This window comes from Phyllobates terribilis, unplaced genomic scaffold (assembly GCF_046119375.1).
Source record: "Phyllobates terribilis strain yellow unplaced genomic scaffold, ASM4611937v1 Scaffold_4__5_contigs__length_816908805, whole genome shotgun sequence".
Taxonomy (NCBI): domain Eukaryota; kingdom Metazoa; phylum Chordata; class Amphibia; order Anura; family Dendrobatidae; genus Phyllobates; species Phyllobates terribilis.
The window spans coordinates 629087324-629109537 of record NW_027362764.1 but is presented as its reverse complement, the minus strand read 5'-3'; the positions used below and the strand labels follow the sequence as shown (position 1 = coordinate 629109537).

The following is a 22214-nucleotide window of genomic DNA, read 5'->3' as shown; positions in this document are numbered from 1 at the left end:
CTGATCCGTGCTCATTAATAGCCTAGATCAGCCTATACCTATTGGCTCATTTAAAGGGCCATTAAACCTTAAATTTGTAAGCCCTTAAATCCCTTCTGCAATGCTAGGTGTGCCAGGTGGACACCACCTAGTCCATCTGCTCACTAAATGAATATACAATCCTGACATCGCAATTGGAAATAAATCTTTACATCGAATCGGTCATCCAGCAAACATCTTCTGCACCTCGCATATAAATGAAAGTTCTCCAAGCACCTCTAACTATCACTCACTCTTACGTGTCAGGTGCTGACATTTTACAGTTAGTCCCTCTTTAGTGTTTAAGGTGCCCGGAGGAGATGGCGATAGATGCCAGGGCTATAATGTTCTTTATGGAGCATTAGCAGAGAATGAAGGAGCGGAGCACAGAACAGGTAGCCGCTTATCCAGCCTTCTGCTTTCTATTTTCTCCAGGAACAGGCAGGCCTTCCTTGGCAATCCCTGACATCCCAATTTACTGAATGGCTTCACAATACATGAATCATTATTAGAACACAGAAAGGACTCCTAGCAACTGAGCCCACAAGACAAATCTGAAAGGAAGCAAATAACCCAGAGCGGCGCATTTCAATTCAATAACCTGCTCCCTGGGGCAGCTGCTGACACTAGAATAAATAAAGCCCATTGTAAATAAATGATGAATGACATCTTTACGCCCACCATCTGCTGGTGGAAAGGTTGTTGGAAGGCCAAGGATGCAGATTTGCTCCCTTATATCGGAAGCAGCAGCAGCCAGCCTTCCAGCAATCCCAAGACTTAATGTTGTCACTTTTTTCTTTTTAATAAGTTTAGGGAAAAAAAATATTTAATTGATGAAATTCAGTTTGGCTGGTCCCCTGTGCAAATCACATAATAGATTTAATGTAACACTGATAAGAAAAAAAAAAGGAAACTAGAAACTTCCTGGATGCAAAACATTATGTAACAACTCAACTAATATTGGTTACATAATATAAAGATATTACTTTCCATTAGAATTATGATCTATCATGCCTTATGTTAGAAACTTAAAATCTCTGATGTAACGGAGTGTATGATTTTTTTTCCCCCCTTCTACAATTTTTATTTTTTTATACACCCCCGATTTTTCTAATTGTAGAGTTTTTGTACGCTATTTTCTGTTCATGATCAAGAGGGCGATCATCTTGTCTGAGCATTTAGACATCGGCTTTACAGCAGACACATGGGCCGCAGAAACAATAGACTGGAGAGGGTCATTGATGCAGAGGTCATTGTGTGGGGGAGGGTGTAGTGGCTGTGACCATCATGTATTGTCAGTGGTGGACCTATCTGCCTCCAGCTTTACAAGGCGAGATTAATGGGAGTGCAGCAGAGCAGAAGTTTCTCCAACTGTCCCAGTCATGGGACTCCTCTCAATCACACCCCAAGGCTGTAAAGTCTATAGAGAGACACATACAAACAGGGTAATTCATCAAATGGCATATGCTACAAAACTGCTGGATAAAAGATGAAACATTTTTAAGCAATGCTTCCTTGTGAAAAATGTTGCATTTGGTTAGACAACATCTGCAAGGAGTTTGTATGTTCTCCCCGTGTTTGCGTGGGTTTCCTCCGGGTTCTCCGGTTTCCTCCCACACTCCAAAAACATTCTGATTGGGGCTCACAATCTACATCCCCTATGGGGACAGTGATGACAAGATCTGTAAAGCGCTGTGGAATATGATGATCAATTTCAGCCTAACAAATTTTCTATAATTTACACCAGAAAGAGGTGCACGTGATAACAGACAACTACTCCAGCACATGGCAGCCACCCCAGAGGGAACGTGAACTTGGTACATCTTTACTACTGGTATAAGATAGGCCCAGTGATGACTCAGGCACAAAGTGTTTAGATTTGGCGACTTTTCAGGGCCACAGTGTCATATTATTTATTTATTTATTTTTATATATATATATATATATATATATATATATATATATATATATATATATATATATATATATATATATATATATATATATATATATATATATATATATATATATATATCTTTTTTTCTTCTAAATATAGATTGTGGCAAACAAACTGTAAATAGATTATTCACAAACAGTGGCATTTTCTCATGTATCCTCTATATCTTGGGGCTAAAGAGCAAGTTTTCCCCAACACAATGTAGAATGGGCAAAAATCTCAGTGTGGCAACTGCGCTCCGCACTATAATTAAATTGAATGTGGTCTGGTTGCGAACTCTAAGTTGCCGCATCTGAAACGTGCAAGTCACAAGAAGCCCAGATTCTGCTTCTTACAAATTTCCATCCACATTCACTTTCTTAACGGTGGGATCATGGACACAGGTCATTACCCTTACTAATATGAGTAGTAAGTGCAGCCCCAACTTAACAGTACCACCTTCTACGTCACATCCTTCAGAGACATTTGAGTATAAAAAAATATTCCATAGTCCTAGATAAATAAAACCAGGGCTGTGGAGTCCATTTTGGTGGAGTTGGAAGTCAGGGAAATTAAGGAGTCGGAGGTTTGGCTTACAGACTCCACAGCCCTGAATATAACCAAGGCCTAAACTGTAGCTAAAGAAAATTAGCGTCCTTTACTGGCACTGCCAGGAGACACCGTAAGGTCACTGGCAGATTACATTATCTAACTGGAGGAATAGGCTAATAACATGATTTGCAGATTAAGACACAAGGTATATGCAAAATACACCCCTCTGAATGCCCAAGAGTAGACCACATGGCCACACGGACATCACCACAGCCCCTCTAAAGCAATAAGGTGAAGAGGGCTCACTATTTGTATGTGTGTAGTCGTTACCGATGGTCCAAATCAGGAACCAATGTTGGAGCCAATTAGAAAGCACAGCAGCACAAGCTTAGGCTATGCGTTTTTCAAGCGTTTCTGCCGCGGAATTTCCGCAGCGAAAACGCTTAAAAAACACTTGGTAATACGTGCCCCATGGTCCCCAATGATAATCCGCATGTGCTATGCACATGCTGTGGAAATTTCCGCTGCGGATTATCATTGCGGAACAATCCGCAGCATGTCCATTAATTTTGCGGACACGCAGCGTAATCGCCGCCATTGACTTGCATTGGACCGCGTGACATCCGCATCACTGCATATGCGTATATCACACGGTTCAATGTGCGGATGGTACCCAGGTCTGGAGAAGAGGAGACTCATCCGGACCTGAGTACCATGGTACCTGTAAAAAAAATTTTAAATAAAAATTTACAAATGATCGGGGCAATGACCCACGTGTTTGGAAACTACTTTGGGCACACGGCAGAAAGCGCTAATAGGAGAGCAAATTTGGCGGAAACACTGAGGATATCATGTTGCAATCACTGAGCCTTTGAGTCGCCAACATAGTAGAAACCCCACTAGTGACCCCATTTTTAAACTACACCACAAGAAAGTTATCTAGGGGTGTATTGAATATTTTGACCCCACAACCATATCTCATAATTACATAACCTTGGGCTGTGAATACAAAATAAATTACATTTTCTCCACTAAATTGATGTTTTAGCCTGCAAATTTATTATTTCCACTAAAAAAAAATTAGAAAAATAAAAATGGAACATATAATTTGTAACGCAATTTCTCCCAAACATAGCAATAACCCATAGGTGGTCAGAAACTTGGAAGGAAAGAAGTGCTATATGGCTTTTGGTGAGCAGATTATGCTGGAATAGTTTATGGGCACCAGTTTTAGAGCCCCCAATGTGCAAGAACAGCAGAAAACCCCTCAAAAGGGACACCATTTTGGGAAACACACCCCTCAGGGAATTCATCTAGGGCTGACATGAGTATTTTGACCCCACAAGTGTTTTCCAAAAAATGAATGCGCAATGAATGTTGCGAAGTGAAAATTCCAATGGTTTCACAAATATTCAATTTCAGAGCCTAATACACAGCGCCCAGTCTGTGCCACTGCGGACGGCTCTCATACTTGGTTTCCTAATTTTTTTTTAAATGCCCTGCAGGTGGCCATAATGTTTTGTCTGAACATACAACATACACTATGTGCAGAATTATTAGGCAAGTTGTATTTTAGAGGATTATTTTTATTATTGATCAACAACTATGTTCTCAATCAACCCAAAAGACTCAAATATCCAAGCTTAATATTTGTAGAAGTTGGAGTGGTTTCTTTTTAGATTTGGCTATCTTAGGAGGATATCTGTTTGTGCAGGTAACTATTACTGTGCCGAATTATTAAGCAACTTAATAAAAACCAAATATAATCCCATCTCACTTGTTCATTTTCACCAGGTAAACCAATATCAGTGCACAAAATTTAGAAATAAACATTTCTGACATGCAAAAACAAAAACCCCAAAAATTAGTGATCAATATAGCCACCTTTCTATATGATGACACTCAACAGCCTTCCATCCATAGATTCTGTCAGTTGCTTGATCTGTTTTCGATCAACATTGCGTGCAGCAGTCACCACAGCCTCCCAGACACTGTTCCAAGAGGTGTACTGTTTTCCCTCCCTGTAGATCTCACACTTTATGATGGACCACAGGTTCTCTATGGGGTTCAGATCAGGTGAACAAGGGGGCCATGTCATTATTTTTTCTTCTTTTAGACCTTTACTAGCCAGCCACGCTGTGGAGTAGTTGGATGCATGTGATGGAGCATTGTCCTGCATGAAAATCATGTTTTTCTTGAACGATACCGACTTCTTCCTGTACCACTGCTTGAAGAAGTTGTCTTCCAGAAACTGGCAGTAGGTCTGGGAGTTGAGCTTCACTCCATCCTCAACCCGAAATAGTCCCACAAGTTCATCTTTGATGATACCAGCCCATACCAGTACCCCACCTCCACCTTGCTGGCGTCGGAGTCGGAGTGGAGCTCTCTGCCCTTTACTGATCCAGCCTCTGGCCCATCCATCTGGCCCATCAAGAGTCACTCTCATTTCATCAGTCCATAAAACCTTTGAAAAATCAGTCTTAAGATATTTCTTGGCCCATTCTTGACGTTTTATCTTACGTTTCTTGTTCAAAGGTGGTCGTTTTTTTCAGCCTTCCTTACCTTGGCCATGTCCCTGAGTATCGCACACCTTGTGCTTTTTGATACTCCAGTAATGTTTCAACTCTGAAATATGGCAAAACTGGTGGTGAATGGCATCTTCACGCTTGATTTTCCTCAATTAATGGGCAGTTATTTTGCGCCTTTTTTGGCCAACACACTTCTTGCGACCCTGTTGGCTATTTGCCATGAAACGCTTGATTGTTCGGTGATCACGCTTCAAAAGTTTGGAAATTTCAAGACTGCTGCATCCCTCTGCAAGACAACTCACAATTTTGGACTTTTCAGAGCCCGTCAAATCTCTCTTCTGACCCATTTTGCCAAAGGAAAGGAAGTTGCCTAATAATTAAGCACACCTTATATAGGGTGTTGATGTCATTAGACAACACCCCTCCTCATTACAGAGATGCACATCACCAGATTTACTTAATTGGTAGTTGGCTCTCAAGCCTATGCAGCTTGGAGTAGGACAACATGTATAAAAAGTATCAAAGTGATCAAAGTACTCATTTGCCTAATAATTCTGCACACAGTGTAGATAAGGGATGAACGATGCTCACAGTAGGCCCAATTTAGTAATGAATATAGTACAGGCAGGCAATTGTAAAGGCTGTACGGTGAAATAATAAAAAAAAGGAAATCCTGAGAAGTGATCCCATTTGGGAAATTACACCACTTAAGAGATTTATGAAGGGGCCTATTGGCCATTTTGATAACATAGTCGTGGTGCTAAGTGAAAAATGCTAACTTTTCTGTAAAAAATGCCAATTTATAACCCACTATTATATGTTGTCCCAGCTTATGCATTGGAGACACAAGTGCCTTTACTTTTTAAACAAGTTCGCCCAGGCACAGCAATGCCATATAAGTAGGCGTAAAGGTCAGTTTGGACACACTGCTTGGCTCACAACAGAAGGATCACCATTTGGTTTTTGCAGCTCCGATTTAGCTTGATTGTTTTTTTGGAGGTCGCCATGTTGCTTTTGTAGAGCTCCCTAAAGTATCAGCACAACAGAGAAAGCCCCATGAGAGATGAGCACATTTGGGAAACAATATCCAATCACAGTATTCATCTAGGGATATAGCGAGGGGTAGTAGTTTTACGGTTACTTCAATTTCTAACTATGGATAAATAAGACAGATAAGGAAAGCCTACAACCTGTATTTTGGCTGCAGAATAAGAGATCAGGACAAGAGCTGGGCTCCACACATATGCTGCAATAGATGTGCATCACATCTTACCCAGTGGCTGCATGGGAAGAGTCAATCTATGCCTTTTGCAGTTCCAACGAGAGAGGCAACCAATCACACTACCAATTGCTATTTCTGCATGTCCCCCCCGCCCCCCCATTAGGAAAGGAGTTTCAAAGAAGAAGTGGAGCTTACAGTATCCAAACATTCCATCTGCAATATGCCCAGTACCAAATACAGAAGAACTGCCGGTTCCAAACACCAGAAACATTTTCAGTAGAGTCAAGTGAGGAAGAATATGGCGCTTGGTGTCATGAAGCATCTTCCTCTCACAACCCAACCTTTCTTTCTGTCAGCAACCTCAACTGAACCACACCTCATGACACAAAGTGAACTGAACGATCTTGTTAGGCATTTGGATCTGCTCAAGAGTACGTCCCTGTTCACAAGTTGAGTATATGGTGATTTTTTTTTACCTCAGTATTTGTAAGCCAAAACCAGGAGTGGAAGAATCAGAGGAAAAGTGCAATAGAAACACGTCATCACTTCTGTATTTTTCACCCACTCCTCTTGGGTTCCAGGCTACAGCAGTGGAATCTCCTAGCAGATTTTTTTGTTCCCAACCGTTATAAAGACAACATGAAACAAATGTTTAGGTGGCTGAACTATGACCAACATTTGTGGCTCCTCTGTGGTGACTTAAAGGTGGCAGCCATTTTACTTTGTCTCCAAGGTGGATACACAAAGTAGTGCTGCTTTCTGTGTGAGTGGGATAGTCGTGCAAGAGAATATCACTACAATAAAAGACTATCCTCTCCAATATTCACTTGTTGACCCACATAAGATTTTGTTACAACCATTGCATATCAAGTTGGGCCTAATGAGGAACTTTGTAAAGGCAATGGATAAAAATGCAAAAAGCATTCAAGTAGCTCATTGATAAACTTCAGGGTTGAGGAAAGCAAAGATAAAGAAAGGAGGCTTCATGGACCTCAGATTTGTAAGCTTCATCAAGATGAGGAGCTTCTCCGTTTGTTGCAGGGCAAGGAAAAAGCTGCATGGATAGCATTCGCATTAATGGTAATTAATTTTTTGGGAAACTTAAGAACATAACTATGAAGAGTTGGGGGAAAATCTCATCAAAACTTATAAGGGTCTAGGAGATTGGTTCTCAACTCCAGTCAAGACCGACCAACAGATCATGTTTTCAGGATCTCCTTAGTATTGCACAGGTGATGGAATTAGTACCTGCGTAATACTAAAGAAATGCTGAAAACATGATCTGTTGGTGGGTCTTGACTGGAGTTGAGAACCACTGATCTAGGCTGTAACATATCCTTAATTATTTCTTACATTCGCATCTAGACTTTTTTGCCCACCCAACTGCGGAGCAGTGAGCGACAAGCACGGCGAGAGATTTCACCAAAATATTGGGGCTATGGAGAAAAGATATCAAGGGAAATGGAATCCATCAATGCTTGCAGATTACTGTTGGACAATTGTAAAAGATGATCCAATGCAAGACTACAAGAGACAAGCAAAAAAAGAGTTGTCACTGAAGGAGGACCAAATTATGTAGTGCCATTTCTGTAACTGTTGGAATTGTTACTAAGTTTCCTCTAAATAAATATCAGAAAATTGGCATAACAAAATATTCTGCATCTTTATATTTACATAAATAATGTCTCAAAGAACTGAAACTTTTATGCATTAATTATATGTAGCAGTATGGCTGTGTGCGGCATTTTTTCAGCACTGAAATTGGCCAAAAATGGTAGGGAATCCGTGTGCCAGCTAATGCAATGAGAATCCTGAAGAGCTGTGCACATGATCAGGAATTTTCCTATCAGGATTGTCATTGCGTTTAAATCTGCAGCATGTCAATTCTTTGTGCGTTTTTTGCCATGTTTTTCACCAATTGACTTCAATTAAGTCAGTCAAATCTGCAGCAAAATATTGCAGGTATAAAAATATTTGTGGATTTTTGCTGCATATTTGACTGACTCAACTGAAGTCAATGGGTCAAAAACGCACAAAGAATTGACCGCGGGTCATAGGCGCTGGCTGATGAGAGACGGCTGCTGCAGCTGATTATAGCGAGAGCAGGCGCCGCTGATGGGAGCTGTCACCAGCCGGTGTCTGTGCTCGCAGTGAAAAAAGCAAGTTAAAATAAATGAATGTTAAAATAAAAAAAAAAAAAAAACACATTATACTCACCTATCCGCCGTAATCCAGAGTGTCCCACGGCGATCCGATCACCCGGCAGTACTCTATACACTGACAGAAGCATGATCGCTCCCAGGAGTGTATAGCGCTGAGCTGCCGGGACAGAGGTCACATGAGTTCATCAGCTGAGGAGCTCCTGTGACCTCACTTACTGCACCGATGCTGCATGAGAAAATGCTCAGTGAGGTCACCGGAGCTCATCAGCTGATCATCAGCCGATTGACTCCCGGCAGCTCAGTGCTAAGCACTGACACAGGACTGATTACACTGCCTGTGTCAGTGTATAGCCGGCTGTTCACTAGAACAGTCACATAAGTGACTGATTACACTCCTGTGAGTGTATACAGTGCAGTCCTCTAGAGCAGCCACATCAGCGGCAATACAAGACTGACATGAACCCCAACCCTATTACCCCACTAACCACTGCACCAGGGCAAGTGGGAAGAGCGAGGCCAAGCACCAGATTTGGCGCATCTTATGGATGCGCCATTTCTGGGGCCACTGAGGGCTGATATTATTAGCAGAGGAGTGCCAGTATCCATGACCCCTTCCCTGGCTATTTGTATCAGCTCACAGCTGTTTAGCCTTTGCTGGTTAGATTTTATAGGGTGACCCTACGTCAATTTTTTTACTGGGGTCCCCCTGTAATATAGCCAGTAAACGCTGAGCAAACAGCTGTGGGCTATTAATAGCCAGGGAACATTTTTGGCTAATGGCCCCTTCCCTGGCTAGTAATAGCAGCCCTCAGCTGTCGGCTTTCCCTCTGCTGGTTATGTAAAGGACACAGGAGCCCACTCCAATTTTTCTTATTTAATTCTTCATTTTATTTCATTAATAAGAAATCCCATGCCCACTGTGCTCATTTTTGATGCTGCGTAAACTCACCATCAGGATGTCAATTTCTCTGCTGCAGATTTTGACCGATTGAAATGTAATTACATGCGGTGGAAACAAGTGCGGAAATAAACGCAGAGTTTTGGACGCAGCGAAAATATGCTGCGGCCAAAGAGCTGCTGGTTGCTGATCGTGGGGACGTAGCCTAAAGGCTAACCAAACAGCTGTGAGCTGTTATTAATAGCCAGGGAATATGTTGGCCTAATGGCCCCTTCGTAGGCTAAAAATAGCAGCCCTCAGCTGCCCCAGAAATGACACTTCATATTTGAATGGGATTAGGTAATGAGATTAGGTGCTGCTGACACCAAACCCTAGGTTTAGTGATGAAGAGGTGTCAATCAGATACCCTCATTACTAAACCTGTAAGTAAAGCGTTAAACAAACACACAGAGAATAAAACACTTTATTTGAAATACAACAGACACATACTTTAATCATTTAAATTAACCAATATACTCACCCCAGATCCAAAAGTAATCCAAGCAATGTACCAGGTCTCTTTTTTCAATTATCTTTATTTAGCTCCAAAAAGCATTCAAAAACACGCATGCAAAAACGAATCAAAATTGCGGCAAAACATGCGTTTTTCTGCAGCGTTTTTGCTGCCAAGAGATGCAGAAACCTTGCAGAAATTTCTGCAACCAAATACTTAACGTGCGCACATAGCCTAAAAGGAAAATCCTGACATCATAGAAACAAGAGCCAACTAAAACATTTTCATTGTCAGATTTGATTTCAGGTCAAAATCATTAAGAAATTGCTAATTTCTTAACTGAACCTGATAACACTGATCTACATATTTTCAAAAGTTATCGGAAGCATCACTTACTGTGTCCCATATCTGAAGTTTAATTTGCTTGCCGTCAATGGTTATCATTCGTGCACCAAATTCTACACCTAAAAATGAAAAATAAAGTTAATATATCTTTTTCTGCAACTCTTTTTATTTATTTTGCATTGATAATATGTGGTGATAATCAGGAATCTTTATGCAGACATAGGGCTTAATTAAAGGGGTTGTCCAGTCCAACTTGTTAAGTCTGCAGTCACACTATGTGACTGCAGACTTAGGATTCCCCCCAGCGCATGCAAGGTGAAGATTCGCTGGTTTCTGAGCCAGGACCCGAAGGTATGTATGAGTTAGGGCAGGGACACACTGCCCTATTTCTTGTCCGAGGACATGGTGAACCTCATACTGGCCGGCACCTTTCCTGACCTGAGCTTGACAGCTGCATAGAAATCAATCATGCTGTAATGCTCAGGTCAGGAGAGGTGCCGGCCAGTCCGTTCATTGCGATGTGATCATCCGCACGAGTTATACGGCCAGGTGTCTCTGCCTTATACATACTCCCGGCCAGAGCCCGACTAGTGGGCTCCATACACTTGTATGTATTGACAAGTGGCTGCGCTGGAGGGATTCTCATAAGTCTGCAGTCACACAGAGTGATTGCAGACTTATCGATTTGGACTGGACAACCTCTTTAAGTGGTCAAAGTTCAGCAAAAATTCAAGTCCGCCGAGAACCTGTATGAGGCAGGTCCAAAATGTCAGGAACGCAGGCGTGCGAAGGAGCTTAGCGACTGCACATTTTATAAGGCAAATACTCTCAGCTTTATTTTTATGCCACCTAAAGAATAATTACATTTGTTTTATGCAAGTGACGCCTAATTGATGATCAGGCATTCAATATGGCATTTCCAGAATTATTTACAGAAAAACATCTTAACACACAACACTGACCAAACCTTCAATGTGTGCACAGGACCTCACAGATCATGTGTTCCCTTCACTTCCCGGTTAAGTCTCGAACACAGAGAACATGGTAGGAAATGTCCACTTATCTAGTCAGTGGCAGTAATGTCATTTGTTAACAAAAGTGTCCAGAAGTACTGTAATCCAAATGCCAGGTTATTGCATATTCTAGGGTGCATCAGGGTTATTTCTGGCCACTTTTGTTAACAGATAATACTTTGGAAACCATAAATCTGGGAATGCCAACTCTTATTACATAAAAAGGGCAGCGCTGGACTGGTGAAAGGTACGCTATAAAATCTCTTTTGCAAAAGCTGGTAAGAAAAACAAAAGCACTCATCCATTCGATCCCATAACATCTCTTACAATTCAGAGGAGCTCCATATAGGCTGAACACATGACATGTATCACTCACAGGATGATAAAATCCCAACACTTGTGTTTGTCAGCTACAAGCAAACACTGTGCCTGCAGGATATAATGAGGCCACACTGCCATCTATCAGGATAGGAGAAAAATTATTTTACTGCATCATTTGTACATTTAGCATACCTCATGGAGTGGTTCATTAGGACTTTAAGTCAGCGCATGTAAAAATGTGGCCCCTGGGGGCAATCCAAGGATCATTCAACCACTAATTTTGTCAGGAAAAGCTGCAGCCAACCTAAAATTCTGTTAAAGGGATTGTCCAGGCATATAAATACTGATAACCGATCCTCAGTATCAGATCACTGGGGTCCAGCACGCCCTCACATCAGCTGTTTTAACACAAAGTGTGACTGAATGTATTGCTCCAAGGCGGAAGATCCGCTGAGCTCACTGATCGGCTGCAGCGCTGTCAATATGACGTCCACTGCAGACAACAACAAACAAAGAGGCAGTGGTGGAGACTCGGCATCAGACCAGGGGAAGGTGAGTAAAGTTCTGTGTGTGTGTTTTAATAAATAAAATAAACTGCAGCCAGGGAATGGGGTTTTTTGGAAAACAGACAGACAATCTCTAAATGAGTAAGAGCTGATCTACAGTACCCGGCAGTGGGCACTACACATGGAATGGAGCAGTGACGATCAGACCGTTCAATGATTACATCCAGCTGATACGACATCAAACATCTTACTGATCGGATTTTAATGATCGCTCATCAATATGTTCCTTCCAATGCCTTTAAGATTACAAAAAAGCTGCGCCATTGAGTATGGTAACACAAGTTAGGAGAAGTGATGGGATCGTGAATACAGTGGACTCTAATAACAGGTTTATATAACCTTTATTAAAAACTGTTCAGGGCAGCCATCATCAGACAATGACCTATTATTTAAACAGCTTTTTTAATTACATGTGTTTTAATAATCTTTTATAATCTATATAATCTTTATTAAAAAATAAAATCAGTAATATTGCAATTTTAACACTGGCCACTAGAGATTTTTTTAGACTCATACTTTGTCCTTTTAGGAAGAGTTTTCAGCAGTTTTATTGTCATCAGAAGCAGGTAACATCTCTATATGCAGATGATGACACAGGATCCCCCAATCATAACAGGTGATTATGTCACAGCTGACCCTGTTCCCCTTCCCTTCACGATGACCTTTGCACAGGCTCATTAGATTCTTCAATACAAAATATAGAATCAGGGTCGAATCATTGTGGCTATGTACATGTGTTGTTTCTTCCACCAGGAAGTTAAGAGTCTAAAAAAAGTCACAGTGGACAGTATGAACATTGAAGGATTTACTGTATGTTTATTAACACAGATTGTGGTATATTAAAATAAAAAATGTAACAATTTAACACAATAATCACATTTATTCAGTCATTTTCTGCTGATAGACTTAATTTAAAGGTAGCCTGTCACCTCCAAAACTGAATTTGTACATTCACATATGGGACTTTGCCCCTATAAAAAGTATACTTATGGTACAGATTTTAATTATTTTGCTTCATTTAAAAGCAGTTTTATTACATATATGGATGAGAGGGCATCGGCGCATCCTTGGCATAGCCAAATGCTTGGTGCACCATTACCACCCCTCTATTAAAATACTACGCCCCCCTCTTTGATGAGTGATAGCGCTTAATGTAGCGCAGTCTGTATTGAAATATTAGTCCTGTACATACTGAAATTCCACAGGTGACATAAGTTCAAAGTGTGCAGGCGTCCTCTGATCCCCCTCTCCTGTCTGCTGCGGCCACTGACACTGTGCATTCGCATCATCCGCCCCTGCTGTGAGAGTCTGTGTGTGGCACACACATTGACACTGCAGGGGCTGAGTTTGTGTTCACAGTGTTAGGTTGGGTGCCCACGTAGCGTTTTTCAAGCGTTTATGCTGCGGAATTTCCGCAGCGGAAACGCTTGTAAAACGCTAGGTAATCCGCACCCCATGGTCCCCAAGGGGATTCCGCATGTTCTATGCACATGCTGCGGATTTTTCCGCAGCGTTTATGCTACGTACAAAAATCCGCAGCATGTCATTTAATTTTGCGGAAGCGCAGCGGAACTCCCGCCATTGACTTGCATTGAGACGCATAGAAACCGCGACTGTACATTTGTACAAGCGGCTTCTATGCGTCTCTATGTGCGGATGGTACCCTGTTCTGGAGGAGAGGAGACTCTCATCCAGACCTGGGTACCATTGTACCTGTAAAAAAAGAATAAAATAACAAATAAAGTTTATATTCACCTGTCCGGCGTCTTCTCTCAGAATGCCAGCACTGCTGAAGGACCTGCGGTGACGTCACAGTCATGTGACCGCAGGCCCTTCACCGCTCTGTCTCGCGATATGCCGGCAGCCGGGAACAAGCCAGTAAGCAGCGCTGCAGCCACGCCGGGGCATCGGGGGTGAGTATAGCTTTATTTGTTTTAATTTTTACGGTTCACACTGTATAAATCCATGCTGTTTGCATGGATTTATACAGTGTGACCTAGTTGTCAAGCACTTTCCAAGTGATGCTATCGCCTGGAAAGTGCTTGTCAATCTGCATGCGGAAACGCATGTGAACCCGCATGTATTCTGCAGGAAAAACGCATGCACAATCTGCATGCGTTTTTTTCTGCCAGGGAGATGCAGAAATGCTGCAGAAATTTTCTGCTTCATTTCTGCATCGTGGGCACATAGCCTTAGTGTGCACATTCTCCTCTCCCTCTCGTCAGCTTTGGTCGCACACGGCTGTGCGATCTTCAGTGCAACGTGTGGGTGCTGCAGACAGGACAGGGGGGGATCAGAGGATGCCTGCACACCTTGATATTGTGTGAGCTCCTACAAGGTCGGTGTGTGCAGGGCTGAGGATTCAAAATCTGTACCACAAGTGTGATTTCACTGTACAAAAAATTTTTATAAATTTTTTTGCCTCTTCGGTAGTTTTGGGTGATTCATATAGATTTCACAATGCTGAACAAGAATATGTAAGTCAACAATTTCTATCACTTAGTGTTTTTAAGATACAGAAAATTAAAAATTTTGCAGATCACTACTCCTCGATCGCCATACATACACACATATACATATATATATATATATATATATATATATATATATATTACAGTATGATTAATTAAAGCATATTGAGCTGTAAGCCATATCAGCAGTAAATATAAAGAGTTAATGATTTGCTGCCGATTTCCACTTCTAATCGTTCATTGGAGAATCACATGCCAACAGCAGTCAGACAGCATCGAAGAACTCCACTTGCCCTGGTATCGTTTCTCCATCTTTGCAAAGTCCTGGTGAAACCTTTCACCGTGTTCATCGTTAACAGATCCAAGATTGTTTGGGAAAAAGTCCAAGTGGGAATGCAGAAAATGTATTTTCAACGACATGTTACAGTTCATCGATTTGAACGCAGAGAGCATGTTTTCCACCAGATGGACATAGTTCGGTGCTCTTCTATTAAGAAAGTTAGAAATCACTTTTAAGGCTGTCCATGCAACTTTTTCAGTGCTTTGAAGAAAGCCATCGAAGTGACTGTCTGTCATTATCTCTCTAATCTGTAGGCCAACAAAAATTCCCTCTCTTTAATCTTTGCATCACTGATGCGTGAAAACTTCTGTCGCAAGTAACAAAATACCTCCACTTGCTTGTTCAGTCACTTAAGGTTCTTCAGTAGCCCGAGTTTTAAGTGTAGAGGAGGAAGAAATCTTTTTGACCGATCTACAAGCGAATCATCTTTTATATTTTTTTGCCCAGCAACCAGTTTTGCACGTAGTGGCCAGTCCTTTCTGACAAAGTGTTGATCTCTCGCACGACTGTCCCATTCACAGAGAAAGCAGCAGTACTTGGTATAGCCACGCTGCATTCCAAGGAGAATTGCCACTGCCTTCAAATCTCTGCATATGTTCCAGTTGTAATTGCAGTAATGAATGTGGTTCAACAGTAACTGCATGTTTTCATAAGTCTCTTTCATATACACAGCATATCCGACTGGTATAGAAGGATATATATTGCCGTTGAGTAATAAAACTGTCTTCAGACTTCTGATGGACAAGTCAATAAACAGTTGCCATTCTGTTGGGTCATGTTGGGTTAGCGCACTAAACAAACCTGTGAGGTCATGCCAAAAAGCTAAATAATCAAACTGACTAAAGCATTTTGTAAGATCTTCACGACTACGAAATACAGAAATTTTCGGCCCTGGTGACAACAGATTCCATCCTTACAGCCTTGATCCCAGTAATTCTGCCTGGCTCTTTGATAAGTTGAAATCCCTCACCAGGTCATTCGGATCAGCTTGACACAGAAGATGTGGCTCACTGGATGTTGATGGTTCGAAGTCTGGATCAGCAGAAGTCTCCTTTTCTCCTATTGTTGCTTCGTCGTCATCTTCCTCGATACTTCAGGTGGCTTTGGAACTGGGAGACTATCATGAGGTACTGGTCGCATGTCTGATTGACTGTTAGGATAGTCTATGAATTTCTTAGTCTTTGCTGAAAACCCAGACACATTTGTAATACAGAAGTAACACTCACTAATGTGATCCCTCTGCTCACTCCATATTATTGGGACAGCAAATGGCATTGAAGATCGAAATCCCATTATCCAGAGTCTTAGATTGGCAGAGCAAGAAGTGCAACATATATGAGGTGCCCAGGACTTATCTTGGTCCCCAATTGAACAACCAAAATATAGTTCATATGCTTCCTTGATGAATGGACTTATGTTTCTTCTCTGACTTTTCAGAGTGTACTCACAGCAAATGTAACAGAAAGAGTCCCAGCTATTACGACACTGACGAGGCATTTCACAGTCAATTTATTACAAAATACTAGAGATAATATCAAGCAATTGCAATGAGGGTTGATCGCGGAAACGGTAATGTTCATGAACTCAAAATTCGACCGGCTACAGCTGACGCCACATATATAAAGATGTTGTATCTATGGCAACATACCACGATTATAGACAGGTCTGTGCATGTCCATTACATGTCCAGACACGATTTCTTTATTGAATTTGTACTATATACATGTATATTACATATTCATACAGCAATAACATTTTTCAAACGAGTTAGGTGGAAAAATGGAAAATTTGCTGTGATAGAAAATTTTTCAAGTAGTTGCTTTAACATATTAGCAATAAATAGTATGTTTGACGTAATTGCTCAAAAAACCTTACGTGATACAGAAATTCTGATTTCACCTCTAAAATAGGGACCATGAATTCTATATAGAACACCCAAATTCATTCAAGAGACACAGACCTTGTTATTCAGTAAACGGCTAGGCCCCTATGTGCATGCATAAACGCTTTCAGTTTTGGGGGTGACAGAGTGCCTTTAAGCTGCCAAAGTAATAGATAAGATGGATGAGGTTTATTAAGTGTAAAAAAACAAAGCACCACTCCAGAGGTTTTATTTATTTTACCACTGGAGTGGTGCTTCAAATCAAAAACCCTTGCCCTCTATCTTACACTCCCCTTCTGGGGTCTGCACCTGTTATCACCGCTGCTCTTGTCGCTTTCCAGCAGTTTGAGACCAGACGGCTGCTTTAGTGTTTCATGGTGACAGCTCAATACAAGTCTATGGGAGCCTCGTTCTGACTCTCAAAGACTTGCATTTTGAGCTTGTGACTGGCCGGAAGTCAAAAGCTATGGTCACAAGATGGCGTCACGGGAACTGCAGCGTGCCGGAAAATGGTGAAAACGCCGGAGGGTGAGTATAAGACCAGGGGCAGGGAGCTTAGGTTAAATGCATCACTCAAGTACTGAAAAAAAATGTAAAAATGCTGAAGCGGTGCTTTAATAAAAGCAGAATTCATGTTTATGTATCCTTTACTTGGCATTTTTTCTTGTATCTCAGGGCATTAGAAGGAAATAAAGCCAGAAGTTTAAGGTAAGCATGTCTGCTTGAAGAGTACTTAGTTTTAATCTTGGAGTACACAAAGCATAGATTAGTATATTAAACCTGCAAATATTCACCTGGAACAACTATATACAAAACTAGATAGTTAATCTAAGCAGGAACTTAAAAGGTGTTCCCAATTCAGGCAAGTCATGCTACATAAGCCATAAGGATCCCTACATGACTCACAGAGGTGCACAGCACTATTCTTATATTCCTTTAAAAAGGAGCCTGTAAGGTTTAGGGCAGACCAGGGCGAAGTACTGCCCGCTGGCCACATCTGGCCCTCTGACCGATGCAGCTGAAGGGCTGAAACAGTGCCCCACGGCCACACAGTGTTCTCACCTACTGCTCGCTGGCACCGCTCTCCATATCCTCTGGATGAAGACTGTGGTGAATACATTGGTGGTGTTTGGCGCCGCTGGCTCCATCTTCCACCAAACAGTGTGTGATACAGCAGTCGCGATGACGTCATTTCATCCGGTCAGTTGTGCACTGTTGAGAGTCAGGCTATGTGCGGGCTCATGCTGTATATAGGAGGCTATGTGCAGGCTCATGCGGTATATAGGAGGCTATGTGCGGGCTCATGCGGTATATAGGAGGCTATGTGCGGGCTCATGCGGTATATAGGAGGCTATGTGCGGGCTCATGCGGTATATAGGAGGCTATGTGCGGGCTCATGCGGTATATAGGAGGCTATGTGGGGGCTCATGCGGTATATAGGAGGCTATGTGCGGGCTCATGCGGTATATAGGAGGCTATGTGCGGGCTCATGCGGTATATAGGAGGCTATGTGCGGGCTCATGCGGTATATAGGAGGCTATGTGCGGGCTCATGCGGTATATAGGAGGCTATGTGCGGGCTCATGCGGTATATAGGAGGCTATGTGCGGGCTCATGCGGTATATAGGAGGCTATGTGCGGGCTCATGCGGTATATAGGAGGCTATGTGCGGGCTCATGCGGTATATAGGAGGCTATGTGCGGGCTCATGCGGTATATAGGAGGCTATGTGCGGGCTCATGCGGTATATAGGAGGCTATGTGCGGGCTCATGCGGTATATAGGAGGCTATGTGCAGGCTCATACATTATATTGGGGGATGTCAGCATACTTAAAGAGGGTACTCCGGGGAAATAATTATATTATACTCTCCCTGCCCTCAAACTATAAAGATGAGATGCCCAGTGCAGTTCTATGTGTTCAGCCCCCCAGTAAGTAACAGCCAGCCTAAGAAGAGAGGGTGTGGCCAGCAGTGTAAAGCTCCTAAAAGCTTTGTATACCATGGTTAGGGTTTTGAACTGTATCACGCCTGATGGGTATTAGATACACGCCTCTGGGTTGTATCACGCATGATGGGCATTAGATATACAGCTGTGGGCTGTATCACATGATGGGCGTTAGATACACGTCTCTTTCAGAGGCTTACACGGACATAGCAAAGCTCAGTCCGTGTTCAGGTCATAGCAGAGTGTGGATTACACTGCTGTGCTCTGAACCCAGCGGTGACAGCGACAGAGAGCTGTGATCAGCAGCTTGGCATTGTACTAGTAACATCAGGCTGACTATCACCGCTCACTCGCCGCCAATACTCAACTTGTCCCTGACTCACTCAGCGTTCACCACATCCCTGCACCTGTTGTTACCGGTCGCACTGAAAACTGTGAGTGGTGACAGCTGCGGGCTTCAAAAAAATGGATCCTCTCTCTTCCCACAGATGTTGAGGGCAGCCACAGTAGTAGATGTGGTCGGGCACCGACTGTAGTCTCCTATGCCCATGGGCAGCCATATTTGGAGGTGCATAATTGTCGTACTCACACCAGCAAAAGAAAATGGAAGCCCCCAGTGGCTGCAAAAAAAAAAATGAATCCAGTGAATTTAATTTTGTATTAAAAATAATTTTATAATCAATAATTATTATTAATACAAAAATAAAAATCACGGCACCTTCCCTAATCTTTCTAATGGTTCACACAAGAAAGAGTAAAAAAAAACAACAAGGATAAGTATGACTATTCAAGTATCAGACATAATAATTTCCTTTCCTTGGATCAGATGGTCAGGAAAATAATGGGGTCCTTGTGATACCAACAGGCATCACTAGACAGATATGCAGATTTTGGCATTCCCCAGTCTGGATGTGTCAGTAACAAAAACGTCACACGTATTTAAGGAGACAAGATCAATCTGTATATGTTAGTTATGTCAAAGCTATACAATTCATTAAAAATACCCTATTAATGTTGGTCACTGCCTTGCCATGGAGGTTGGCACCCCAAGTAAACCGCAAGTGTTGCCCCCACTCATAGCTGGCTGGCCCTAATGTGCACTATACAGGCCCTTCATAGACAACCATCTCCGCACGTATATAACTAACCTCTCAGTAACCACAGAACCAGCATATGACTAGTCTGTATAACAGAAGCAAGTGTCCATACTGAGTCAGGGTGTCCCTAATCACAGTATACACAGACTCAGAATAAAGCTAGGATGAAAACAATGAGCAAATACCCGGCTGTAATTAAATAGTAATAGTACATGTAACATAGGGTACGTAGTTGACACTATTTTGATCAAAAAAGCGTAAAAGCCATACCATCTTATTTATGTAGCTTTCCACAGGTAGGTGTAAAACAGTCAGGTCTGTGTCCTGCTCTGCCCCCGTATATAGGTCAGCTGGGACCGGCAGAGTGGAGAGGAGTAGTGGTGGGGACAGGTGGATTAATCAGGCAGCAGAGTTAAGGACAGCTTGGAGAGGCGAGAGAGTGTTAATCAGGAGGCCACAGAGGAGGATATTACAGTAGTCGAGGTGAGAGATGATGAGTGCATACAGCACCAATTTAGTAAATTTGGGGTTGAAAAAGGACAAATTCTGTTGGACGGGGCAGGAGGTAGAAAATGCTTGGATATTTGGATATAGGGTTTGAATAGGGTAGGATCAATATACACTGCTCAAAAAAATAAATGCAACACTCAAATACCACATCCTAGATCTGAATGAATGGAATATTCTCATTGAATACTTTGTTCTGTACAAAGTTGAATGTGCTGACAACAAAATCACACAAAAATCATCAATGGAAATCAAATTTATTAACCAATGGAGGCCTGGATTTGGAGTCACCCCCAAAATTAAAGTGGAAAAACACACTACAGGATGATCCAACTTTGATGTAATGTCCTTAAAACAAGTCAAAATGAGGCTCAGTATTGTGTGTGGCCTCCACGTGCCTGTATGACCTCCCTACAATGCCTGGGCATGCTCCGGATGAGGTTGCGGATGGTCTCCTGTGGGATCTCCTCCCAGACCTGGACTAAAGCATCCGCCAACTCCTGGACAGTCTGTGGTGCAACGTGACGTTGGTGGATGGAGAGAGACAGGATGTCCCAGATGTGCTCAATCGGATTCAGGTCTGGGGATCGGGCGGGCCAGTCCATAGCTTCAATGCCTTCATCTTGCAGGAACTGCTGACACACTCCAGCCACATGAGGTCTGGCATTGTCCTGCATTAGGAGGAACCCAGGGCCAACTGCACCAGCATATGGTCTCACAAGGGGTCTGAGGATCTCATCTCGGTACCTAATGGCAGTCAGGCTACCTCTCGCAAGCACATGGAGGACTGTGCGGCCCTCCAAAGAAATGCCACCCCACACCATTACTGACCCACTGCCAAACCGGTCATGCTGAAGGATGTTGCAGGCAGCAGATCGCTCTCCACGGTATCTCCAGACTCTTTCACATCTGTCACATGTGCTCAGTGTGAACCTGCTTTCATCTGTGAAGAGCACAGGGCACCAGTGGCGACTTTGCCAATCCTGGTATTCTGTGGCAAATGCCAAGCATCCTGCATGGTGTTGGGCTGTGAGCACAACCCCCATCTGTGGACGTCGGGCCCTCATACCACCCTCATGGAGTCGATTTCTAACCGTTTGTGCAGACACATGCACATTTGTGGCCTACTGGAGGTCATTTTGCAGGGCTCTGGCAGTGCTTCTCCTGTTCCTCCTTGCACAAAGGTGGAGGTAGCGGTCCTGCTGCTGGGTTGTTGCTCTCCTACGGCCCCCTCCACGTCTCCTGGTAGCGCCTGCAGCCTCTGGACACTACGCTGACAGACACAGCAAACCTTCTTGCCACAGCTCGCATTGATGTGCCATCCTGGATGAGCTGCACTACCTGAGCAACTTCTGTGGGTTGTAGATACCGTCTCATGCTACCATGAGTGTGAAAGCAGAACCAACATTCAAAAGTGACCAAAACATCAGCCAGAAAGCATCGGTACTGAGATGTGGTCTGTGGTCCCCACCTGCAGAACCACTCCTTTATTGAGGGCGTCTTGATAATTGCCAACAATTTCAATCTATTGTCTATTCCATTTGCACAACAGCATGTGAAATTGATTGTCAATCAGTGTTGCTTCCTAAGTGGACAGTTTGATTTCACAGAAGTTTGATTTACTTGGAGTTATATTCTGTTGTTTAAGTGTTCCCTTTATTTTTTTGAGCCGTGTATATAGTTACATAGGTTGAATAAAGACCTAGGTCCATCAAGTTCAACCTCACTCCTCCAATTGTACATTTTGTCCAATTTAACTGTAACCCACAATGTTATGTGTATGAAGGAAATTATCCAGCCCTTTTTGTGAAAGCTGTTATAGTGTCGGCCATCACTACCTCCTGTGGTTGAGCATTCCACAGTCCAACTGCTCTGACTGTAAAGAACCCATTCCTATTTAGCTGCTGGAGTTGCCTTTCC

The 22214-nt window shown here is 42.6% G+C and overlaps 1 protein-coding gene across 1 annotated transcript in view; it reads right to left on the bottom strand.

The window, feature by feature from the left end:
* RAB2A (RAB2A, member RAS oncogene family) overlaps positions 1-22214 on the bottom strand; it is a 109004-nt gene that overhangs the window by 48647 nt on the left and 38143 nt on the right. The window contains exon 3 of the mRNA XM_073679338.1: positions 10206-10273. Coding sequence (XP_073535439.1) covers positions 10206-10273 — 68 coding nt within the window. The remainder of the gene's footprint in view (positions 1-10205; positions 10274-22214) is intronic.